The 18480-nt window shown below is 39.0% G+C and overlaps 1 protein-coding gene across 6 annotated transcripts in view; it reads left to right on the forward strand.

Annotated features, from left to right (window-relative positions):
- Nucleotides 1-18480, forward strand: part of DIAPH3 (diaphanous related formin 3) — a 527980-nt gene that overhangs the window by 114023 nt on the left and 395477 nt on the right. For all 6 annotated transcript variants that reach the window (XM_043478170.1, XM_043478172.1, XM_043478171.1 and 3 more), the window contains one exon: nucleotides 5686-5816. In XM_043478170.1, the coding sequence (XP_043334105.1) occupies nucleotides 5686-5816 (131 nt within the window). The remainder of the gene's footprint in view (nucleotides 1-5685; nucleotides 5817-18480) is intronic.

The raw sequence follows: 18480 nt of genomic DNA on the forward strand, positions 1-18480 counted from the left end.
GACAACCGGACTCTGCTCTGGGGCTCTCCAGGGCTTCTGAGTGACCTTTGCAGAGGGCCACAGTCTCTGGACTCACCCTTGAAAAACGGAAATCACAGTTCTCAGGCGGTTTTCTCTCGCCCACAGCACACTCCACTTGGCTGTTCATCTTTGCAACCCCCTGTCTAGAACTCTCTCCAGTGCTTTTTGAAAGAAAGGAGGGGATAGTCTTAAGAAAATAGATAACGCACCTAAGGTCATGGAATTGGCAAATCGTAAGGAATTCAGTCTCCACTCATCCTGCTCCAGGGCCGCTGGTTCTTTTTGTGCGTGGGGCCTCTTCTGGTCCAGGAAGGCTTGCGCAGAGAAAGGCAGGAGTGACAGCCACCAAAACCCCGGGCACCAGGTGGTGTGCTGGGAGCAGTGAGTGCCGACTGGAGTGTCAGCGGGGCGGGTGAGCACGCGTGCACACACTCCACTGTATGGCTATACAGCACCTTGCATTGTTCCCAGTCTTTGGCTTTTATGAATAAAGCTGTTCTGAATGTCATAGGGAATTTTTTCCCCTCCTGCTTAACGCCTCGCTGTCTACTTGCTGAGTTGGTATATATTTAGCTTTAAAAGAAATCTCTATCTGTTTTGTAGGGTGCTGCGGCCATTTCACGTCCCTACTAGTTGTGTGGGAGCGTTTCAGGTGCTTCACACCCTCACCGTTCTGGGGGGGGGTGTGTGTGTGTGTAGTATTATTTTGTTTCTGGTTTTGTTTTGCAATTCCCTGATTACAAATGATCCTGAATATCATTTCTTGTGCTTATTGTCCATTCATATGTCTTCTCTTGTTAAGTCTTTTATTCATGTTTTTAATTGGACTGTTTTTATTATTACGATTGAGTTGTAGGAGTTTGTTAAATGGTCTGAATAGAAATCTTTTATGAGATATATTTATATTAGGAGATGAAGTCTCCTGTGGACCCTAGATATTCCTGTATATTCTTTCTGGTTATGCCAGCATGCAAGGCCTGAGGGTTGTTTATCCAGATAATTTTTCAGGATTGTGTTCACAGTGAATCAACCTTAGAGATCACCTTAGAGAGGGCTCCCCTTGTGGCTCATCTGGTAAAGAATCCGCCTGCAATGTGGGAAACCTGGATTTGATCTCTGGGTTGGGAAGATCCCCTGGAGAAGGGAAAGTCTACCCACTTCAGTATTCTGGCCTGGAGAATTCCACGGACTGTATAATCCATGGGGTCTCAAAGAGTTGGCCTGAGCAACTTTCATTTTCACAACCTTAGAGATGAGGTTATATCTCTGTGGATGATTAATGGTCTTGTTACTATTCACTATAACAGTGGTGATTACCCTCAGCTCAGGGTTCTTCTCTTGTAATATTGAACATGATCCATTGCATGTGTAGACATCCACCATCATCCGTTTGGGCCTTCGTTTGGGTTGGGGAACCCACATGTGTGATAGAGTCCTTTTGTATCTAACTCAGGAGCCTTAAGTTTTCCCTCGGTACTCAGGAAGCAGCAGCAGGCTAATTTAGCTTGTATATAGAGTAGAATATGAAACTCCGCATAGTTCTTGACATGTATTGCAGTGTCTTCTCAGTCTGTGGCTTACCTTTCATTTTAAGGACACTGTCTTAATAAAAGAGTCTTTTGAGAAGTGGAACATTTACATTTTGATGAAATCCAGTTTTATAGTTCGTGCCTTTTGTATCCTAAGGAATCTTTGCTTTCCCCAGGATAGTGAAGGTTTTCACTATGTTTTCTTCTAGACATTTTATAATTTTAGCTTTTTTAGGTTCACATTCTTTCATATGGATGTTCAGTTATTCCAGCACTGATTATTGAAAAGATTAATACCTGATTGAATTACATTGAGATCTTTGTTGAGAATCATTCATTACATAGATTCAAGTATATGTCTATACTTTGTTCTGTTCCATTAACTTTGATTACTGTAGCGTTTCAGTAAATATTGAAATCAGATGAAATAAGTCCCCAACTTTATTTTTTTCAAAATTATTCTGCTGTAGATTCCCTGCATTTCCATATTAATTTTAGAAACTGCTTCTCAATTTCTTCAAAAAAGCTTGCTAGCATGTTGATGGTTATTATGTTGACTCTGTAGATTATTTTTCAAAAGCTGTTTTTCTTAATGGATTTCTTGAGATTGATCCATGAACATGGTATAACATTTTTATTTATTTAGGTCATCTTGTCTCCACAGTGTTACAGTTTTTAATGTGTAGATATTTCTCTTCTTTTGTTAAAATTTTTCTTAATGATTTTGTATTTTTTGATGCTATTAGAAATCATTTATTTAAAAGTCTTGCTTTCCAGTTGCTGGTAGTATTTAGAAATAAGAATTACTTTTCTATGTTGAGTTGTATTCTGTGACCTTGGTAAATTCCTGTAGACAATCTTGTTTGCTTATAGAGAGATCTCCTTCTTCCTCTCTAATCTGTGTGTCTGCTGCTGTTATTACTGACCTTGCTGTATTCCTGAATGGGAGTGATGGGAGCCAACATTGCTTCTCATATTCCCAATTTTAGGGGCAGCCAATATGTTGATTTGGCTAACATGGAAATTATAGTAGCTGGAAGACTTTATGAATGGAGGCATTCTGTTCATTGACTGCCCTATTCTGTGTCACTAAAGCGAATTAAAGCGTTGTTAAGGTTTTGGGATGCCTGCACTCATCTCTCTAGGAACTTTGCGGTGAGGATCCCATGGGATGTGAATTCAGCTAGCTCTCATTTCATGGACTGTCATCATTTGGTTCAATTTAATTTACTTATAACTGTAGCCAGAGGGAGGGAGAGTAGAATTTCTAATGTTTTTATAAGTCTTTATGTTTTATATATTTTATAACAGAAGTCCAAGGCAATATTGAAAGGTTACAAGTTTAAATATATCAGAATAAGCACATAATTTACATACATTGAGTAGCTCTCATAAGAAGCTGTTCAGGGATTTAAAAGTGGCTGTCTTTTAAGTGAGATAGGGCTAAAGAGGTGGGCAGGTGGCTTTTTATTTATTTTTAAAATACCTTTATATCACTTTTAATCCAAATGCACTTATTGCTTGTTATTCTTATATTGTAGAAGTATTTACTTTAAATACTGGGGTTTACCCAAATATTGTTGAAGGAAACAGTTCATCTGTTCAGTCTTGGTTTATTTTGATTCTACCAAAGTTGTAATTCTTTTCAATAATAAATTCAGAAAGGACTACAAAAGATTATCTAGTTTAACCTTCATTGATATATATTTGGCTAGAATTATTGGCCTGGCAGCCTACATCAGAAACTTGAAAAAAATTACAATACAAAAAAATTGTAAGCAAACGAAATGCTCATTATGGTGTAAATTAGGTAAGTAGTAGTATGTTAATCCTGGAAGAAGGCATGGCAACCCACTCCAGTATTCTTGCATGGAGAATCCCATGGACAGAGGAGCCTGGTGGGTTACAGTCCATGGGGTCACAAAGAGTCGGACGCAACTGAGCAAGTAAGCGCGGCACAGCACAGTCTGTTAATAATAGTCTGTGGGCAGAAAGAAAATAATTTTCTTTGGGAATTAAGTATTAATACTGGAATATGTTCTTTTCAATGGTAAAATATATATTTTTATAAGTAAAGTATGTTTAAGTTTGAAAGTTTATATATTATATATATAATGTAGGGGAAAAATACTTAAGACATAGAAATATCAAACTAATAGTTATTTTTAGACATTTTTTCTTTGTTTTTCTGTTTTCCAAATCTGTGTTGAACAAGAAACAGATTCGTAATTTAAGCAAAGAGATGGATAAATGATATACTGGTACAAGTTGAATGTATTCTCTTTTTAATGAGAGATAGCATAGTCACTAATTAAAAAATCTGATATTTTCAGTTTTCTCACCATTTCATTTTTCGTGTCATTTTTATTTTATCATTTTGTTCTTTGAGATTTTGCTCTGAAATTTTCTTTAGTAAATTAGGACTTGCTGATTATGAAAATTGCCTGTTTCCCAGGGCTAACTTGTTTTGCTTTATTGGGAATGTTTCCTTGTGCAATAGTGTAGCAAAAAAATGAAAAAGAAATGGGAAAAATACATCTAATTTCCTACCATCCCAACTAATCTACTTTTGGACAGGTACAGATCCTTTCCTTCCCCTTGGATTTATAATCTGTAATTTAAATAGAATTCTGAAGTCTACTGTTAGCTGGACATCCTCATCTTAGACGTCCATCTGGTAGATGGACGTCCTCATGTGGTCCATGTGGACCATACACATACCTGTTCAACGGTCTTTCTGCTTCTGATGCCTCTGATTGCCGAGTGGAAGTCCAGGCTCTTTGGTGGCCTGTAAAGCCTACAGTCCTCTCTATCACAGCTCTTTTTCCAGACTTCTACAAGGTTCAAGCTCTCACATTCTTCAGACTTTGATTCTAACATTTGAGTCCTTCAGAGTCTTCTCTAGGAGACTTTTCTTTGACCACCCTGTTTGAAGTTCACCCCACTTGCTATGCTGCTTATTCCTCCTATTGCTTGTTTTTCTCTACAGCACTCAGCACTATCTACAGTTGGATGTGTTTTGATCACTTTTCAGTTGTTGTCGGTCTGTGGAGAGTGAAGTTCTGTGCAGGCAGCGGTTTTTGTCTCTTGTTCACGGGTCCTTTTTCAGCACGTAGGACCTTGGCTGGTGCTGACTGGACCTGACGTGTGTGGAGTAATGAGTGAGCGCCAGCCCCTCTCCCCTGTGCTCCGTGCTGCTGCTGGTGTGACAGGCTGTTTGTGGAGTGGCGCTCCCTGCTCTAGGACCTGGCCTCTCATTTGCAATTGTATGTGCGTTCGTATATTTTTGGGGGTGTGCTCATGTGTTATGTTTTTGTCTGAAAGGTATTCTTGACTCAGTCTGCCTCCTTAACTCTTCTTTACCTTCCCTTGGCTTCTTCCCTTATCCCTCTGCCAAGTTGGCTCTTCTTCCTTTGAGCCTTCGGTGTCATGTTAGAGAAATGAGGAGCTTCCCTTGTGGCTCAGATGGTAAAGAATCTGCCTGCAGTGCAGGAGATCCAGGTTTGATTCATGGGTCAGGAAGATGCCCCTGGAGAAGGGAATGGCTACCCACTCCAGTGTTCTTGCCTGGAGAAATCCATGGACAGAGGAGACTGGTAGCCTACAGTCCATGGGATTGCACAGAGTTATACCTGAGTTAGCGCTGGAGGAATTAGACTGCATTGAAAAGTACTGTTTTTTCGCTTGGGTTTCTCCTTCCAGACTTAGGTTTTGATAATCTCTGTGTCTGTAATGCCTCGAACTAGATGCTTAATAATTTATAGCTTTTTCTATATTGCTTAGAATATTTATTTTAATGGAGTTATTCTTATATTGAGGTTTGGTTTTATTTTGCATGTTCCTAAAACACATTGGTATAGTTTTGGATATTTCCTTTGTTTTCCGTGATAGTCTGGATTTGATAAGGCAACTATTTTATAATTTGAAAACCTGTTGATGATGTATTGCTGTGTTTCATGGATACCATGGATTATGAATTTATAGATTTATGGGCAGAAGTAAGGAAATCATTCTCTCAATAATACTGTGAGTAACAGTGTATTGCTGTTAATGTGAAAGGTGGGATTAATGCAGTTGTAACTATTTTAATAATCTTCACACAACATGAAGTCAGTTTTTTTAACTTATTTTTCAGGGAAGTCTTAAGAGTAATCGACAGATCTCACCTCAGGAATTCATCTATGAACTGAAGATGGGGTCTGAGGATGAGAGACTCTTCACGTACCTGGAGTCCCTCCGCGTGTCTCTGACAAGTAATCCTGTGAGGTAATTCGTCTGTCTGAACATGAGGGCATGTTACTGAATTAAACAGATGCTATGATCTGTCACTTTTATACTTCATGGTGCCTGTGAATAAATAGCTGGTCTACCTCAACAATTTCTCAGGGTAACAGTTGAATATATAATATTTATATGCATGTGGAAATATAGTCTCTATATACTTTTTGTATTTATTACTGAGTAATATATAGCTTGTGGACTTTTAAAAAAATCATGCTTTTTTTTTCTCAGAATTTTTAAAAACTTAAGCTGTTTTTCAAAAGAGAATTAATCATGATCAGAAACTATTGATTTAATGTGGCTGAGTATCACTCTGAATTTTGGCATTGTATATATACTGGCTTATTCCTGTTTGACGTAGCAAGAAATGCCAATAATTTGCTTTTTTCTTTTATTGGAAGGGGTATCTTTCATAGAAGCCCATGGGTTAGTGTTGTCAGGTTTAGCAAATAAAAATAAAGGATGCCTAGAAAAATCTGAACTTTAGACATATTTACAGTAAGAAATTATTTGTTATTTTTTCAGAAATCCAGATTTCACTAGGTGCTCTGTATCTAGCCATACTACAGTAGGTGCCTTGATAAACCAATTTTTAGACTTTTTAGCCCAGCATAGTCTTTAAAACTTTTAAATAGGGGTGGTTATAAAATGAACAGTCATAGAATTTCCAAGCTGTAAGAGTCTAAGGTAGATTAGTTTTGATTTCTTATTTGTATAATAAATGAATGATTATTTCTATGTAAATATATATATATATATATATATATATATAAATGTATTCTAGTTTTCTCTTTATATGCATATATATGTATACGTGTATGTGTGTATGTATAATATAGACAAGGGGCCAGAATGACTAACTATGGTTGGAGGTTAATGATCTGTAAAAGAATTATTTTGATATTCTGATATTCTGGATATTTCTTAATTTTGGCTACAGTAAGATAAAAATCCTTGACAGTATAATTTTTAAAATAAAAAGACCCTACCTGCTGAGAGACATGAGAGTGAGGTTTAACTAAGGAGTGTGAAGAGTGAGCAAAGAATCTCTATTATTTCAACTTAATCTTTATTTTTCCATATTTTACCATTTTAGTCTGTTCTCTAGGGTGTAAGGAGAAGGAAATGGCAACCCACTCCAGTATTCTTGCCTGGAGAATCCTATGGACAGAGGAGCCTGGTGGGCTGCCGTCTATGGGGTCGCACAGGGTTGGACATGACTGAAGTGACTTAGCAGCAGCAGCAGCAGCTAGGGTGTAAATTTATGGTGAGCATGAGACCAGGGACTTCATATGTCTTAATATTTATTTGACAGGTGTAGTCATACATGAAGAGTTCCAGTTTCTGTTTTTATCTGTACTGTTAAATGGTATCATTTAAAAACTGTGGATGAGCACCTGCTGTTTTCTAAGCACCATCTTAGATATGTGGCTTGAATAAACAGCAGAGGAGGTCCAGGCCCTGTTCCTGTAGAGTTTAAATGTAGGAAGAGGGTATGCTGGGGTCAACTGAGGAGCTATACTCATTTTCAGTTTATATGGCAGCCACCTGACACTGGAGATAATCATGGAATTTCAGTATAATTAGAAGTAGACTCTCCCATTACCTCATCTTCTTATTTTGAATATTTAAACATGTTAGTGAAAAAAGCTGTGAGAGGACTGTCTGTGTGAATTCAAGCATGTTACAACAGATTTAGCGTTTCCTGTGATTCTACCTAAAGGCACTGGGAGAGGATGCTGTTTGTTTCATTTGAATCTTGTTTCAAAAATAAAAATTTGTGGAATTACTTCCTCGAGAGTGGCCAGTTCTAGAATATATTATCAGGAAGTCACAAGTATTTGTTTCCTATGAAATAGTATTTTTGATTGGAAAGAATAGAAAACCATATTATTAGAGAAATTTTTCTGAAATCATGGTGCTTTATGTAGAAAGAAAACTGAGATACTCAGGAACATTTCTGTGCCCAGTGCTCCAGTTAGAGGAAAAACTTAGCTGAACATGTAAAACTTGAATCTGTTTCTCTGATCAAATCTTTGGACTTTGCAGTTAGTTACAATGCAGTTAGCTGATAAAGTCAATTTTTCATATTTTCTTTTTAATACATTATGTGATTAAATTTCAAGAGAGAAGGAATTCCAACTTTTTGTAAGCTTTTGAGATTATTATTAGATCTGTAGGATTACTGAGAAAATCAGAGTTAAATTTTTTATGTCCGTGAATACAATTGAAAAGGAAGCAAGTGAACTGATTAATGATGGTTTGGGATCAAGATTTATTTAAATCAAAAATCAAGGAAAAATTAGGAGCAACCCCACCCTGCCCTGGAGCCTCATCCCTGATAGGTAATATTTTAGAGCCATTCATCAACCTCTGAAACTCTGCCTAGCAATTGTGAAACATGTTATCCTTTGATTATCTGGATAGGGAATTATGTGTAAACTACTGCTTTAAATTCCAAATTATTTGCTTTGTTTTATGAAGAGTTGATTTGAAGATCACGTAGTTCTTCTGTTTGAAGTTTTATTGATTATTCAATATTCTTAAGGACAATTTTGAGCTTAAAGACTAGTTCCTTTATTTTTGGAACATAAGAGAATAGACCAGCTTCTTCAAGTATAACTTTTTAGTGGATGTCCACTAAAAGATGAGTCAATAATTATGTCAGCAACTATCTTTGCACTTTCAAATATATGGGAGTAAAAAGGTAAAATGTACACACTAGTATCATTATGATTGATACGCGTTTTAGTCCATACTCATCTTTGCATGTAGCAAATTATAGAATGCATCTTCATTTGCCCAGTTTGACGTGACTGTTAAGAAAAAGATTTCTGTCTCAGGAACAACAGTCTTCTTTGATTTTTGTGTTATTCACAGTTAAGGTGTACATTTTGAAGTTTGCTGTTACTATTTTACAAGATACAAGATACCATTATGTTAGAAGATTTTGTAATGAGATTTTGGAACTAGATTTGATTAAGTTAATAACTGTAACTTTGAGAAAATCACTTTAGGAAATTTTTTCATAAAATATAAGTTGGTAGCTCAGCTGGTAAAGAATCTGCCAGCAATGCGGGAGACCTGGGTTTGATCCCTGGGTTGGGAAGATCCCCTGGAGGAGGGAAAGGCTACCCACTTCAGTATTCTGGCCTGGAGAATCTCCATGGACAGAGGAGCCTGGCAGGCTGCAGTCCATGGGGTCGCAAAGAGTCAGATGACTGAGTAAGTAAGCATGTATTTACTGAAAAGCAGGTAAGCAGTCTGTGTGTGTCATTATTCCATTTAATCAGTGTGTTTGGAATGTAGGTTTTCTGCATTTCTGGGCTTGAAAACACAAAACTGGTAGGAGAACTTGCTTTGGGAATTGCTGAATGTTTTGTGCCGTGCGCTGCATGTGTGAGGACAGAGATGGAAGAGCTTATGGTGAGTGATGAGATCACTGTGTTCCTTGTTGTCAGCCTGATCTGGAGAAAAGAAGTCAAGACCCAAATTTGGAGTTACTAATAGCTTGACTTATTATAAAAATTATTTGTATAAAATGTTTAACATTAGAAAGGCTACAGTGGCACAAATATCCACTTTACTGATGAGGCTAACCTACAGAATGTTGCCTATGACTTTGAATCTTCCACGCCCCCCTGCTCAATTCAGATCCCTTGAATTTTGGATTTATCATTTCTTTCTTTGCATTATAGATAACCATATATATATCCCTGATATTCTTCTTGGTTTTTATATCTTTTGAGCATTACTTAAGTGGCGTCATCTTCTGTGTTCTCTTTGAAGACTTTCATTTTCCTCTCAGTTTTCATGTATTTATAGATGTTGTGTACAGCTACTCACATTTCATAACAAGCATTTTCCATAACTTTTTCTTATATTTTAAATAGTATCAGTTCAGTTCAATTGCTCTGTCATGTTTGACTCTTTGCAATCGCATGAACCATAGCACGCCGGACCTCCCTGTCCATCACCAACTCCCGGAGTCTACCCAAACCCATGTCCATTGAGTCAGTGATGTCATCCAAATGTCTCATCCTCTGTTGTCCCCTTCTCCTCTGTCTTCAATCTTTCCCAGCATCAGTGCCTTTTCCAATGAGTCAGTTCTTCACATCAGGTGGCCAAAGTATTGGAGTTTCAGTCCTTCCAGTGAACACCCGGGACTGATCTTTAGGATGGGCTGGTTGGAACTCCTTGCAGTCCAAGGGACTCTCAAGAGTCTTCCCAACACCACAGATCAAAAGCATCAATTCTTCGGTGCTCAGCTTTCTTTATAGTCCAGCTCTCACATCCGTACATGACTACTGGAAACAACATAGCTTTGACTAGACAGACCTTTGTTGGCAAAGTAATGTCTCTGCTTTTTAAATAAGCTGTCTAGTTTGGTCAAAGGACTTCCCTGGTGGCTCAGATGGTAAAGTGTCTGTCTACAATGCAGGAGACCTGGGTTCAATCCCTGGGTCAGGAAAATTCCCTGGAGAAGGAAATGGCAACCCACTCCAGTACTATTGCTTGGAAAATCCCATGGATGGAGGAGCCTGGTAGGCTACAGTCCATGGGGTTGCAAAGAGTCAGACACAACTGAGCGACTCCACTATGGTCATAAGTTTTCTGCCAAGGAGCAAGCATCTTGTATTTCATGGCTGTAGTCAGCATCTGCATTGATTTTGGAGCCCCGCAAAATAAAGTCTGTCACTATTTCCAATGTTTCCCCATCTATTTGCTGTGAAGTGATGGGACCAGATGCCATATTAGTTTTCTGAATATTGAGTTTTAAGCCAATTTTTTCACTCTCCTCTTTCACTTTCATCAAGAGGTTCTTTAGTTCTTCTTCACTTTCTGCCATAAGGGTGGTGTCATCTGCATATCGGAGGTTATTGATATTTTTCTCCCAACAATCTTGATTCCAGCTTGTGCTTCATCCAGCCCAGTGTTTCTTATGATGTACTCTGCATATAAGTTAAATAAGCAGGGTGACAGTATACAGCCTTGACATACTCCTTTCCTGATTTGGAACCAGTCTGTTGTTCCATGTCCAGTTCAAACTGTTGGTTCTTGACCTGCTTGCAGATTTCTGAGGAGGCAGATCAGGTAGTCTGATATTCCCATCTCTTAAAATACATTAACACCAATCATCTTCCCTTGATTTGTATGCTAGTTCTGTGTGATATTTTAATTTTCTCTTTTTTCATATTGTAAATTGGCTGTCTTTACTACTGAGATACTTCCCGGGTGGCGCTGCTGGTAAAGAACCTGCCTGCCAGTGCAGGAGACACAGGTTTGAGCCCTGCTTCTGGAACATCCCCTGGATGAGGGCATGGCAGCCCACTCCAGTGTTCTTGCCTGGAGAACCTACAGGCAGAGGAGCCTGGTGGGCTACAGTCCGAGGGGTCACAGAGAGTTGTGCCCAACTGAGGAGACTTAGCATGCAGACATGCACTGCTAATACATGCTACCGATAAGTGTTTGTGTGTGTTTATATACACGTACTCACCATTTGGTTTTGGTTCATCATTCATTTTTTTCTAATTTTATTTTTGTTTTAAATGTATCATTATATTTCCCTAGTGAGAGTACTTCAGTGGTAAAGCTTTCTTTTGTTTGAAAGTGAATTTGTTTGCCTTTACTTTTTTTGAGCAATAGTTTTCCTAAGGGCATGAAATTGTTTGATCTTTTCTTAGTAAAGTGAAGGTATTGATAGCATTTTTCTTCTGCGTTACATTGCTTTTTGGAAAAGCAGGTACTTTCTCTAAAACTTGTTCTGTTCTAAGTAATCTGCCTTTTTTCTCTGGTTTTATTAAGTCTTGTTTTTGATGTTCTCTAGTTTGTTCTATGTGTCAAGATGGATTTTTTCTTCTTTAGTTTTACTAGGGATTTTTTTTTGGGTTTCCTGAGTATGAATGGTGTCTTTAATAAATTCTGTGAAAATATCAGCCATCAACTCTTTGAATATTGACTGCCCTCCCCATTTTGTGTGTTTTCTATGTTCTTATTCCATATAGTGTTATTTCCTAACCTCTTTTGAAGTTTTGTCTGTTTCTCTGTACTGTTAATATATTTTTAAGTTTCCCAATTATTTTTTTTCCATTGTTTCCATCTGCTGTTTAATTTGTATGTTGTATATTACATTTCTGCCCCATTATAATTTCATCCCTAGACGCTTGCTTCTTGGAAGAAAAGCTATGACCAACCTAGATAGCATATTAAAAAGCAGACACACTACTTTTCCAGCAAAGGTCTGTCTAGTCAAAGCTATGGTTTTTCCTGTAGTCATGTATGGATGTGAGAATTGGACTGTAAAGAAAGCTGAGTGCCAAAGAATTGTTGCTTTTGAACTGTGGTGTGGGAGAATACTCTTGAGAGTTCCTTGGACTGCAAGGAGATCCAACCAGTCCATCCTAAAGGAAATCAGTCCAGAATATTCATTGGAAGGACTGATGCTGAAGCCAAAACTCCAATACTTTGTCCACCTGATGCGAATAACTGACTTATTGGAAAAGACCCTGATGATGGGAAAGCTTGAAGGAGGGTGGAGAAGGGGACAACAGAGGATGAGATAGATGGTTGGATCGCATCACCAACTCAATGGACATGGGTTTGGGTGGATTCCGGGAGTTGGCGATGGACAGGGAGGCCTGGCGTGCTGCATTTCACAGGGTCACAAACAGGTGGACATGACTGAGCAGCTGAACTGACCAGAATACTGTATCTTTATTCATAACTTTTGCTTTGTTACTTTTGTGCTGTTTATTATTTCTCTAAATATGTGACATATTTTATACCCTTTGACTGTAATTCCAGCAAATAGAGGTCTCCCAGGCCTACTCCTGGAGTTTTTTCCTGCTCGACTTGTTTCTCTCGTTTGTCTCTGTGTCTTTAATTTTAGAATGTGTCCTCCTGTTCCTTGGAGCTTTTTCTTTGAGATTTATTTCGAAGATATTTTGAATTAATCTAAATGAATTAGTCTAATTAAATTTTTGTTTTTCTATTACTGAGTGCATAGTGACCGAGGGCTGCCTTAAAATAAGTGGATTTTTTTTCCCCTCCATATACATATGCAAGGTTGGGTTATGAATTATCAGAAGACATTTGCCTTGATGTCCCCCTTTACTGGGTTGTTTATTGCTGGTCTCTTTCTTACTGAAGGTGTGGCCTTTTGAGAGCCTTGTGTGTCTCAGGCTTGATGGTGGCTTGAGGCTGTAATTCTGGTCCCATTCGCTCTGCTCAGCTACCGCAAAGGAGATGTTGGGTTTCCAGGGCTTTATGTTGGCCCCAGAGCAAATGACGTTTGAGGCAGGCTTTCCTGTCAAAATTTTTTTCTCTCTCTCAGGTCCTGCATTTACTTCAGCCCTTTTTTAGTAGCTTTCTTTTGTTTGGCCTCTCAAGATCTTTCTTTATGACTCATCCCTAAATCCCACAAGAAAGAGACCTTTTACCATTTATTCAGTTTCCTGTAATCCAGCTGCTGTCCTCTTTGACACATGTGAAATACTGGGTTTTATGGCGATACTCATTACACCTTGTTTTTGCTTTTGTGTTCTGAACTATATTAAAAAAAGTAGATACAGAAATAGAGCAAGGAACAAAATCAGCTGTACTGCTGGAAAAATAGAGTGAAAAACAAAACTGGAACTTGAAGGAGAAATGTACTTCTTAACTTCTTTCCACTGAATCACTTACCACGTTGCTATAGCTAGAAAGACCAGGAAGCCGCTGGACAGAGTCCTGTGTGTTTAGGAGCATTCTCTGAGTTCTGTCCACGTCATCAGTTTGATACATCAGTTCTTCTTGGGGAATATTCTAATATGGAGATGGAAGGAGTGGCCAGAAGGAACCCTTGATGTTGTTTTCTAGGAAATATAGAAGAAGACCTCTCTCTTTGTAGAAGTGAGGGAGGGCGGATAATATTCTTATTAATAGCATGCTCTAGTTTATTTTCATTCTCATGATATTTCGGAATTTTAAATTAAGACATGAAATATAAAGTTTCTTAAGAAAAAAACCAGCCTTAGAAAAATCAGCAATATGTACAGGTTTACAGTGATAGTCACAGTGATAATTTCTGAAATGGGCAAGAGAAGTAAACGTTTTCCTTGGAGATGTACATTCTTGTAGTCTTCCTGTCTTCCTTTTTCCTGCTTTTCCCTCTTTCTCTTCCATAGTGATGTCAGGAAGATATGCAATGCAGATGACTCTCTTTTCTTTCCTATGCTGTTCAGTACAGTAGCTATCTTATGGCTATTTAATTAATTAAAATTTAATAAAAAAAAGGCAACATTTCAAGTGCTCAAGTGGTACATGTGGCTAATGATTCCTATATTGGACAACACATATGTACCACTTCTGTTGTATTTTAGTAGCTAGTGCTGCTTAAATGCTTTGGGTTTTTCTGATAGCTGTATATATGCATACACATATCAAACATTTCTTTGATATGTTTATTACATGGTTGCTATGTTCTCAAAGTTATGTTCAGGAATATGAGAATATATAAGGAATTAAAGTCTGAAAGATTAAAGGGTATTTTTTAAAACCTCCAAGGATGAATGAATATTCATGTCAAGAGAATCAAAGAGTGATATAAGGCAGCGGTCTTCAATGTTTTCGGCGCCAGGGACTGGTCATGGAAGACAATTTTTCCACGGATGGAGGGAAGGCAGTGGTTTGGAGATGATTCCGGTGCATTACATGTATTGTGCAGTTTATTTCTATTATTATTATATTGTGATACGTAGTGAAATAATTAAACAGCTCACTGTAATACAGAGTCAGTGGGAGCCCTGAGCTCAGGCGGTAACGCGAGCCCTGGGGAGTGGCTGTAGAGACAGATGAAGCCTTGCTGGCTGTCCCGTTGCTTACCTTCTGCTGGTGCTGGCTGGGGACCCCGATCCAAGGGAGGCTGCCTACCCAGGGACTGCTGCCTTGCAGTACATGGCTAAGGGGGTGGGCTTCACAGCGACGTCCACAACAGGAAGGGAAGGGAGAGGCTGGGGTGACAGGCCGTGCTGTAGCTTTACTGTGCCTGCCTGTAGTCAGGGTGAGGGACTCACCAATACGGCACATCCTAGAAGTCATGGAGACGTCCTCTTTGGTAGGTTGAACACATTAGTGAGGTGCGTGTTTCTTTTAAACAGAATGTTCCGCACAGATGTGCTTGCTTTTACCTCTTAGAAGCAGTTTTTCCAGGTTGTTTTCCAACAAGAAGTCAAAGTGAGAGGTAGGATGTTACTATTCTTCTTTACCTCTTTAGGTACTGTCATATATCTTAGGATATGCCTTTTATTATTTATGTATAAATTATCATTCAGAATTCATAACTTTTATGATAATATTAAAGAAATAATTGTTGAAAATTACCTCTAATTTTAGGCCATTTTGCTGTTCTTTCTGAAGTGCTTGAAATGAATGAAATATTAATGAAAAATGCCCTGGAAGAAAATAGCTGTTAATGTTTTCAGGTGCATACTAGGTATTTTTGAAGGGCAAGCTATTCCTTCCCAGTGCATTCACAGCCCCTCCACAGCTGGTGCCATTTCTCTGCGAGCCTCTCTGGAAGACTCAGTGTCCCCAGTGGCTGAGAGACTTTCTCCTTTGTGTGTTGTCATTCATACTGGTGCTTGGTTTTGGCTTATTGATATATTAAAATGTATTATAATTATTTGGTTGCGAAGTTACTTTGCCTGTACCTTAAAGCTTTGACTTTGAAGGCAAGGTTAACAATAAAAGTAGAGTAAGTTGAAAATAGAGTAATTGCTTTTAACAGAGAAATACATATTTTCTGCACAAGGTGAATAGAACGTATATAGCTCAATTTATAGCTGAAAAGTCCTAGAATTATAAAGTGCTGCCAATATATTTTAAAATATGTCTCCCAGTCTTTTTAAAATAAAATATAAATTGCTGTTTGAATTGCCAAGATTAATTTTAAAAATCATATTCAAATATAAAGTCAGTTACAGTATAACATTGGGTCTCAAATTTTGCTTTTAAAACAGAGTAGTTTGATATTTAGGCATAAAAGGAATAATATATGAATGAAAACTAATCATTTGCAAAAATTAGGTTACTGTTTAAAAGACTACAAAAAATAGTTTTATGCCATAACAATTTGGGAAAAACACAGCTATTAATCTGAAACAATTTCTCATAGATCTAGAGACAAAATATAAGAAAATTTCTTCTTTCCAATGGTAACTGTATTTTCAGAGAATGTAAACCTTCTGTGCTCAACTCTGTAACAGCTATCAGTGTGATGTTATTTACTGAATAATTTGGTTTCTTTGGTAAAGATAAATATTTTCAGTGGAAAATTGTTGTACTGCAGGCACTAAAGCTTCTAGTTACTTAGTATCCTGCATACAAAAAATTAAATAGTTTAGTGCATTAAGTAAAGGATTTAAAATATGATAATCCTTGTGTTGGTATTCCCTGACACATCTGTACATAAAGAAATATGTAATTGTACATAAAGGCAAGAGAAGGAAGTTTCAGTTTTCATGATTCAGAAAATCATATAGAGTAAACTCAGTTTTATATTAATGCAGATTTCTAGTTCTTTTATTACAAGGGGCAATGTACATTAGAAAGAAATAGGTATACTTTTCATATGTTAAACATCTTTTGTGTGTTAAAATTTATTTAAAAAATTATAAAATTATAAAAATTTATAATTACAGAAGAAATATTTTGTATGTTAAAATTTAGAAAAGAAGCATATTGCACTTTGATTAATTTAAATTTAAATATCCACCTGTTACTTGTGGCCAGCCCGTGGGACAGCACTCTTGTGGAGATCAGAAGCTCACATAATTTTACTGTTGCACTTGTTTTGAGCCTTTGCGCTCTTCTGTGTAGACATGGACGCTCCCTGTATCACCTCCCTGAAATTCTGAGGTGGGGGGCAGACTGTTCCCTTGTTGCAGAGCCTTAATATGGGGCTCAGAAAGAGAAGATCAGAGGCAGGTTAAATAAACTTGCATAGTAATGAGAGAATAGGGAAATTCAGGCTTGAAATGAAGTGACATGCTGAGCCTGGCTTGCTCATTCTTCAGGATCGAGGGCAGGTATTTGCGTGTTTCTGCGGACCTTCCTGTTACAAAGCTAGAAGGGGTGCAGGTGCTTCTCCTGGTCCTCACGCTGCTGAGAGTCCGTCCGGAGAGGAAGGTCTGACAAGCATTAAAGAGTAAGTGGTGCCGTCAGGTGTGACCTCAGTAAGTGCTTAGGTATGTGGTATGGATAACCTGCCCCTAGAGTACAGCAGAGGGTGTGTGAATCTACCCCAGTGAGGCCCCACAGTACCAAGAGGCGTGCTGAGGAGGGACGCAGAAAATAGAAGCTAATGAAACAAAAGAGGTCATCAGTTGCGTCCAGAAAAAATAAGGGACCCACAGTGCAGCTGTTCGGTGCCCGCTGGTCAGACACTAGTCTTTCTGAGGTGGTGAAGTTTGAGAGGCCAGGGGACAAGGAACTGGGTCAGACGACTCAGGCTTTGGCGCTGGGCCTGGGGGCGTCTGGGCGGTAGAGACCCTGAGGGCGAGACAGAGGGGCGGCTGGCGGGGCGGCGGGAGGGTGGGCACGGGCAGGTCCTGGGGGCCTTCAGGCCACAGCGGGGAAGGTGGGTTTTTACTGTCGGGAAGCGGGAGGCTCTGAGGAGTTTTAAGCAGGAACTAGAGATTGCTGTTTAGAAAGCTCGCTCCTGATGCTGCGGAGAGCAGGTTCTAGATGGGAGGGTGGACAGGGAGAGCGGAGGGAGGCTGTGGCGTCCCCGCGGGGACGGAGGAGCGGGGTGAGCACTGCAGTCGTGGGCCCCGATTGGGGCATTCTGCAGATGTAGTGCCGGAGAGACCGCAGGACGTGTTGGTGGATTGGATACAGGCTGGGAATGAAAGGGAGGACTCCGGAAGGATGCCTCAAGGTTTGAGCCTGAGCAAAGAGGTTGGCTGTAGTGCTGTTAACAGATGTTGACTGAAAAAAAATTATAAAACCTTAAAGTTGAATCACGTTTTATTCAGCGGACTTACTGAGGTCTTAAGCCCAGGAGACAGCCTGACAGACAGCTCTGAGGAACTGTTCTGAAGAGGTAAGGGAGCTGCCAGGATATATAAGTGTTTGTGAAAAGATCTCCAGGTAGTTGGCACATTAAAAAATTACTGCTTGTTAAAGAAAACCAGACATCTCATGTTAATGAATTTGAGATAGCAGGTGAAGAGTTGAATACGTGAATCTGCAGCTCAGTGGAGAAATGTGGAGTGAAGATATATGTGGATAGTTGTGGATTGTACATGAAACTTTGAAAATGGCAGAGATCCAAGGTTGGGGTATGTGTGTGTGTGCACGTGTGTGCATCCAGTGAGAGCCAAATATGCAAGAGTTTCTGGAAGAAGCTCTGAGGAACTCAGCAATTCTGTGTTGCCCGGAAAGGGAGGGGAAGCCCAGAAAGAGACTGAGCTCTGGCTGGTGGGGAGGAGGAGAACCCAGGAGACTGGTTTCCTGAACCTAAGAGAGGAGAGTGTTTCAAAAAGAAGGAAGTGGCAAACCACATTGCACACTGCTGAGATGGGGCGAGGTAACACTGTGGTAGTTGCCGATGGGAGGGCTGTTGGTTACCTTTGAGAAAAGCAATTTTGTGGTGTCTGCATGGCAACTG

Source organism: Cervus canadensis, chromosome 9 (assembly GCF_019320065.1).
Source record: "Cervus canadensis isolate Bull #8, Minnesota chromosome 9, ASM1932006v1, whole genome shotgun sequence".
Lineage (NCBI taxonomy): Eukaryota > Metazoa > Chordata > Mammalia > Artiodactyla > Cervidae > Cervus > Cervus canadensis.